This window comes from Petaurus breviceps, unplaced genomic scaffold (genome assembly GCF_028583685.1).
Source record: "Petaurus breviceps papuanus isolate PSGF00001 unplaced genomic scaffold, PetGlider_PUasm1.0 175, whole genome shotgun sequence".
In the NCBI taxonomy this organism is placed as follows: Eukaryota; Metazoa; Chordata; class Mammalia; order Diprotodontia; family Petauridae; genus Petaurus; species Petaurus breviceps.
The window spans coordinates 5,914,131-5,921,117 of NW_027185764.1; the positions used below are offsets into that span (position 1 = coordinate 5,914,131).

General features: G+C 53.2%; 2 protein-coding genes across 3 annotated transcripts in view; both read right to left on the bottom strand.

Annotated features, from left to right (window-relative positions):
* Positions 1–187: 187 nt before the first annotated feature.
* ORAI3 (ORAI calcium release-activated calcium modulator 3) lies at positions 188–5,723 on the bottom strand. Its single transcript, XM_069084648.1, has 2 exons — positions 5,079–5,723; positions 188–3,352 (listed from the first exon to the last, which is right to left on the bottom strand). The coding sequence occupies exons 1-2, from the start codon at positions 5,307–5,309 to the stop codon at positions 2,636–2,638; spliced, it is 948 nt and encodes a 315-aa protein (XP_068940749.1). The 5' UTR covers positions 5,310–5,723; the 3' UTR covers positions 188–2,635.
* A 539-nt stretch (positions 5,724–6,262) lies between these two features.
* The window catches only part of FBXL19 (F-box and leucine rich repeat protein 19), a 19,007-nt gene continuing 18,282 nt past the window's right edge, over positions 6,263–6,987 (bottom strand). For both annotated transcript variants that reach the window (XM_069084646.1, XM_069084647.1), the window contains one exon: positions 6,263–6,987. This exon is cut by the window's right edge and continues 374 nt beyond it. The gene's annotated coding sequence lies outside the window, so the exon portion shown is untranslated.

Below are 6,987 nucleotides of genomic sequence, written 5' to 3' on the forward strand. Positions count from 1 at the left end.
GGCCATCCTAAATAGGCTTGTCATCGGAGGCACGAATCTGCAGATGACCATCCGGCGCTTGATGGGAAAGCGAATCTGCGAGCGGGAGTCGGGCAGCTAGCGGGAGGGGCGGAGCTTGGGGGGCATGGTCTGCCGGGGGGCGGGGCGAGATGGGGGGGAGGCCGAGCCCCAAACCCGCCCCTTCCCACGTGGGTCTCGCGGCCGAGCTGTGGGCTCTGCTGCTCACCGGCTGTGACCTTGGACGAGCGCGGCTACTTCTCCGAGCTTCACTTTTCTTTTTTGTGAAGCGGGGATGACTCCCCCCCAGCCCACAGAGCCAGCCAGGAGAAAACCGTCCGGTGTGAGGTCATTGCCCAGCTCAGGAGGGTCCGTGTGGCAGCAGCCCCGGGTCCAGAGTCTGAACACGCCGACCGCATCTCCCCTCCCTCCCCTAAAGGGCTGGGAAACGATGATACCTGAGGTTCTTGTCTCTGAATCCCATGACCTTTCCGGGAAAACGAGGAGCGATGGCTCCTGGGCTTGCTTGGGAGGCCCGATTAAGAAGGGTTAGGGTCCAGAGGAAATGCAATGAAACCTGGGGGGGAGGGGAAGGTGGAAGCAGCCTGACCCACCCCGTCCCCCCTCCCCCCACCGTCCATTCTCAGGATCCCAGGTTTCAGAGCAAGAGAAAATAAGGCACAGCATAGACTCCTTAAGACCCTAGGACAGTCCCCCTTCCAGGCCTCTTGGCATTTGCATTGGGACCAGCCAGGGATTAGCAAGTTGGGGCTACAGTTCCCCAGGACAGAGAAGGAAGAAGCCCCTTTAGCCCCCGAGATGGCAGGGAATGTGCCAGCAGTAAAGGGAGGTGCCCCAGGCTGTCCCCCCCAACTGCAGGCCTGGCCCTGTTGCTGAGCCACGGCAACTCACTCCCACCCCCACCCTTCCCAGTTCAGCCCACTTGGAGCTGAATCGTTTCTGCTTCTCTCTTGAGCCCTGGAACAATTTGGTTTTAGTTTTCAAGACTTAAGTTGCCATCTTCCTAAGTCTGGGAGCTTCCCTCTCTGGCATAACCTGCTGGGTCTTCTCTGAGTAACAGCAACCCTTTTGATCTTACCCTACTTCATTCCCTCCCCACCGAGGCACACTCCTTTCCTGGAACCCAAACCCCAATTCCTAGCCTCTGCCCTCTTCAATAACCAGGAATAAATGATCCCACCTGTTGCTCTTCCCTTCCAAGATCAGGAGAGCCAGCCCTACCCTACCATCTACAACCACAGCGATGTGTTTCAAACAAGGTTTATTGTACAAAAACAAAGGTGCAGTGAAAATTCAGTGTCAGAGTTGATCTGCCATCATTACAGAGGAAGGAGAGGGATCCCTGGGGTGCTCAGTGTGAGGCAAAGGCTATGTGGGGTATGACTACTGGGATTGGACAGGACCTTCTCCATGGAAGCCTGTTCCCCCTTTACCGGCCACTCTCCCCTATTCCCACCCTGGCCAGGAGGAAGGATGGAACTTTGAGAGGGACAGGTGATGTTGGCACAAAGACGAGGAAAAAAGGCTGTGTCTGGAGGTAAGGCAATTTCTTCTGATGCATCAGAGTCACGGGGGCTTGTACTTACGATAAAGAGGCAACAGGAGGGGGTCCTCCAATTTGGAGGCAATGTTGTGTGACTTATTCCTAGAACTCCTAAGAACTTGGAAATGTAAAAGTTGTAGGTCAGCATTGGAAGACCTACCCAAGTGGAAAGGTGACTAACAATTCCAAGGAGGGGTGTAGGGAGACAAGTCTTTAACCCTAAGGAGAACTTCACCCCACAGCCTTGGAAGTCAAGAGGTAGGACCAAGATTGAACTTGGGTGATCCTGAAAGGCTTTCTTAAACAGCATGCTTGGGGACTTCCTTACAGAAGTCAGCTCTGGCTTTGAGAATTCCTCCAGAAAGCATAAATCTACTGGAAGAGAACCTAGGAAATGGGAAGAGCTACAACAGGGGGCTTAGCTGCCATCAATCAATTGTCCAAGATATGAGAATCACCACAGATCAAATTTATATTTTTTCAAAGAGGATGCCTTTGTGAGGAGGGCCTTGGGATATACCGAACCCCATCACACAGGCTCTATGGAAAAGGGAGTTGGGGCTCAGTTTAGAGAAAACCAAATGGGTGGTGCTGTGGGTCACCAGGATTTCCCTTAAAGGCCAGCTTGATCTGACCCTCCCCCCATTCTTTTTTTTTTTTTTGCCTTTTGGAGGGCAATTGGGGTTAAGTAACTTGCCCAAGGTTACACAGCTAGTTTTTTTTGTGTGGGTCTTAAGTATCTGGGACCAAAACCAAACTGGGGTCCTCCTGACTCCAGGGCTGCCCCCCTCTCCCTTATTCTTAAGGCTACAGGGTCGATGGGAAGGAAATCCTGTCCTTCTACCTGAGTGTTCTCCCACTTTGTGACAGGTGGTATGAGGTTCTTCCTCTTGGCCCAGGGCTCCTGGAGGGAGGATGTGGACCTGGGTCAGGCTGCCAGGGGCCTCCTTCCTGGGCCTACCTTGAGGATACTCAATGTAGTTCTGTTGCTGGGGCCCCTCTGTGTGATGGCTGCTGCTTCATCTTCTATTTGCTTCTTCCCAAAGCCCATGCCTTCCCCTGCTCTCTCCCACTTCACACAGCCTGAAGTTCTCCCTGGAGGCGGCTCAGCTCTTCCAGCTCCTGCTGGTGTCGGTCTGTTTTATGAGCGACCAGGGATCGGTAAAAGTGGAGGGCAAAGGCAACAAAAACCAGGCCCACGGGTACCATGATCACTGTTGAGGCCATTGCAGCATGCCACCCAGGCCCATGTAGTGAAGCCCCTGGTCCCTCACACCTCTTCGAGCAGGTCACAGCCGAGGGCCCAACTCTGGGTGGCATTTCCGAGACTGAGGTCACAGTTGGGGGATTCAAGGGGACCACTGGCTCTGTCGGGGGTAGTCCAGGACTTGGGCCCATGGAGGTTGGTGTATCAGGTAAAGGGCTCTCTGGACCTCTTGAGGTTAAGGAGGAAGGAATCTCAGGCACAGGGCCCACCGTAGGTCCCCCAATGGGCATGAACTTCACCCAGCCAACCAAGACTACTTCAGCTAGGAAGAGGAAAGTGCCCAAGGCTGTGGAAAACCCCCAGGCCAGCTCCACATAGCGGTGGAGTCGCTGATGGGGAGACTGGTGGACAGAATTGAGGTTGTGAATGTTGCTGACGGCCTCAATGTGGGGCAGCAGGCAGGTAGACACCATGAGGGCGAAGAGGTGGACGGCCACCAGCACTGTGGTACAGGCACTAAAAGCCACCAGCAGCCCTGGGGGGTAGTCGTGGTTGGTCTCTAGTTGGACCTCCACCATGGCCACCTAGAGAGGAGAGTCAGGGGTTCAGGGACCTGGTTTCTAACTCCCAAGCCTTCCCACCAAGACCCAGATGATAGATTTTACTCCCTTCACAGAACACAGGACATCTAGCTTTCTGGCTGTATTCCCTCTTTGGAACTTCTGGGGTTTACCCAATTACTCTAGAGCTTGATGGAAGGGAAGGGAGATGGAAGGAGGGCAGGGAGCCAGGTAAGGAGGTAGGAAAAATGTGGGGGGGGGAGGGGAATACTTTGGACCCAGTTATTTTAGGAAATTGGGACATAGCAGATGGCAACAGGTGCTGCTCAAAGATAGGGATCTGGGCCAGTCTCATCAGAGAAAATGCAACCAGAAGCCCTCCTCCTTCCCTTTGATGATCATCCTAGCACCCTGCCCCCATTTCCCTGCTTGCTCCATCCCCTTACCCAGCCCCTCTTTTCCATTAAAATTTTAGTAAGCTGCCTTCCAGACTAGAATTCACTGTCTACCCTGGGCTACATTTCCCCTTCTGAACCCAGGCATCAGTTCTCTTGCCCTTACAGGAGGGCCTGGCCCCTTAAGCCGTCACCTCAGCAACACAGCAGCAGGGACTGGACTGTCTCCCTAGGAACAAGTTTGGGCCTTAGGGCTAAGATTTGCTGCAAGGGTGCCATATTCTTCTCTGGGGTTAGCACCATACTCCACTATCCACATTTTTACCCTTCATTCAGTGACTACTACTCTCCTTAGCAGGCCAAGACTTTTCTTTTCCCCCAACACCAAGTTTTTCCTTGGTCCTCAAAAATTCATCCTGGTCTTTCCCCAAACAGGCAGAAACATGGGGAGTGTGGAGGGGAGGGAATGGAACAGGAAGTATATGTGATTAACCAGTTTGGATTAACCCTTTGCCTTTCTCCCCCCACACACACACTTTTCACCCCTTCAGAGGCATAATCTCGTCAAACCCCCCTATTTTAAGTGAGGAAATTGAGGCTCAGGGAGGCAAAGTCACTGTGAATTAATGGCAGAGCTCAAAGAACTTAGGTTTGCTAACTCCCAACTTGGAGCTTTCTATCTCACCAAGTCCTGACCCCTGTACCCCTCACCAAGTTCTGTCCCTTTTCTTTCATCAGGATAACACTGCCACTTAAGTCTTGCTCCATTAGATTGTGAAGTTCCCCATCTCATTCCTGGCATGGTGGAAAGGATTCTGTACTGCTTTTTTAATCTGGACATTTGCATTCTACCAACTCAATAGCTGACTTTGGGCAAGTCACTTCTCTGTAACTTCAGTTTCCCCAACTGTAAAATGAAGGCATGGGATGAGATGATTTCTAAGGCCCCTTGTAGCTCTAAAATTCTGCAGTCCAGTACTCATCATTTTCCAAATCAGTCATCACCCTTCTGATCTGCATTCCAAAGCCTTCCGGTCAGATTTCTCTTCTCAAAAGGCTTCACACTCCCTAAGCTCCCGGCACTCTCACCCCGTAGTGCTGTTCTTACCCCACAGGAATTACTGCTTGGCTCTACGAGTCAGCCCAGCATTCAGTTATCAGCCCTGGCTGTGCACATCCTCCCCACAGCCTGAACCACATCCGGACTGTCTCTCAACACTCAGTGTTGGCAAGCCTTTGGAGCACCTGCTACCCTGGAGCCCTATTATTCTCCCTATCCTTCCCTTACCTCCTTCCTCCACTGCTCCATCCCCAATGATCCCTCACCCCAATGTCTTTAGAAGCAACCTCCTCACCATGGCAAAACCGGAGAGCAAGGCAGATGTTCGGCTGGAGGCCTTGAGTTTGGCTCGGCTGAGGTAGAGGCGGCGCCAGCTAAGGGCTCGCAATGAGTGCTGGCTGGCTCCCATGAGGTCCAGGTAGCCTCGATGCACAAAGTCCCGGTAGGTGGCTGACCCTCCAGGGCTCTCTCCAGCCTCAGGGTTAAGGGGGGCCTGTTCTCCTGCATCCCCCTCTCCTCCTTTCATCCTGGAGAGTCCAGGCAAATGGGGAGGGGGGGGGGAAAGGAGAGACTCTGGGGCTGAGACAAGAGGAGAGGACTAAGAAAGAGGGAGCAAAGCAGGACCTGCAGATTCAGAACAGGAAGCCAAGAGGCTATGCCGGTGCAGGTAAGGTGCTAAGAATTTAAAGGAAATGGGGGAGAGCCTCTGGGCATCCCCAGTTTGCTGATCAGCTCTAGAAGTGGGGTGAAAGATAGGGAAAGGAGAGGGGAGCATCAGAACTAGATGGAACGAGGATGCTTGGGTTCCCGGAAGGAAGAAGTCAGTTTAGAGCCTCAGGCAAAGAGGGCCCTAGAGGAGCAGGAGGCGGGAGCCCTAGGGGCTGAGAGGGAGGAGAGGCAGAAACAGGAACTGGATCTAGGGGCGGGGATGGGGTTGGGGGGGGGGGGCAGCCACATGATGAGGGAGGAGCTGGGGAAGAGACCAAATCCACAGCCGAGTACTCTGGCCCAGAGACCCAAATGTGCCTGCATTGAGCCACCCTCTCCAGCATTCCGGAATCTTGGTTCCTAGCTTCCTCTTGAATGAAACCAGGTTACTTCCCTTAATTCCCCCACCCCAACCCTGCATTTCAATCTGAGGAAAATGTTGGGGTGGGGGGCTGGATGGACACAGAAGCAGCAAGGGTCTGCATCTTAGATCTGACCCAGAGGGGTCAGAAGAGTTAAATCTCATGGGGACAAAGTCCTATAAAACCAACTCGGTCAAAATCTTAAGCTCGGAGTAGAGAGTGAGATGGGAGTATTCTTAATATGCTGAGTGTAGGAAGAGGCCATGGAAATTAGCCAGGCCAATCTCTTTCAATGCAGGAATTCACTATATGTTTTCTGATAGTGCTCACATTCCAGGGACCAGGGGTTCAGGTTTCCTCCCAGACTACCCCACCTTTCCACTTCAACAAAGTAGACACACCACAGCCCTCAGCTGGAAGATTTTATATTTTATAGCAAACCATATTGTACAATTCCGAGATCCAGGGGGCCTGGGGCCCAGCCCGGCCCAGCCCACTCCCCGTGCTCCCATTTTATTCTTTTCCCTTTGTGTGCCCTCATCCTTCCAAATCCTCTCTAGTTCCATCTCCAAACTGTCTCTCTCTCCCCCTAAACCCCCACCCTCCCGGCCTTTGGTCCACCTCTTCCCTCCCTCCCCCCAATCCTTTTCCCTCCCTGTTACCTGAGGTATGTGGTTCACTCTGCCCTCTGCCCTCCCCCCTCTCTCCCAAGTGGTTTAGTCCATGTGGTCTGAGGACAGCCTCCTCAGTCACTCCTCCCTTGGTCTTGGGGTATCTTCCCCAGGACAAACCCATAGGGCGGAGCAAGCTGTAGAGACCCCCCCAGAACCACGCCTCTTGGGTGGAGTTTCAGGGGGAGTGACTGTTACTATAGTGACAGGGATGAGTAAAAGATAGGAGAGGAGAAAAAGAGAAAAAAAACCCTGGAAGTTCCCATGGCAACCTAGAGGGGCCTTTCCAGCTGGGGCACTGGCTTTGGGAGTGTGTCCATTGGCTGCTATTTCCTTGGCAACCAGGAGTGGCATTTCCCTGGGCAAATGGGATGCAAGTTTCCATGACAACAGAAGGGGTGAAAATAACCAGCTTTGGGGAGTCCCTTCTTCCCATCACTGGCTGTCTGGCCCCTGGGGGAGG

Bases quoted from the DNA above. Each gene is read 5' to 3' on its own strand.
- ORAI3 (XM_069084648.1), bottom strand. From the start codon at position 5,309: ATGAAAGGAGGAGAGGGGGATGCAGGAGAACAGGCCCCCCTTAACCCT. The intron at 3,353-5,078 runs GTGAGGAGGTTG...TCTCCTCTCTAG, and splicing joins TGCTCTCCGGTTTTGCCATG to GTGGCCATGGTGGAGGTCCA.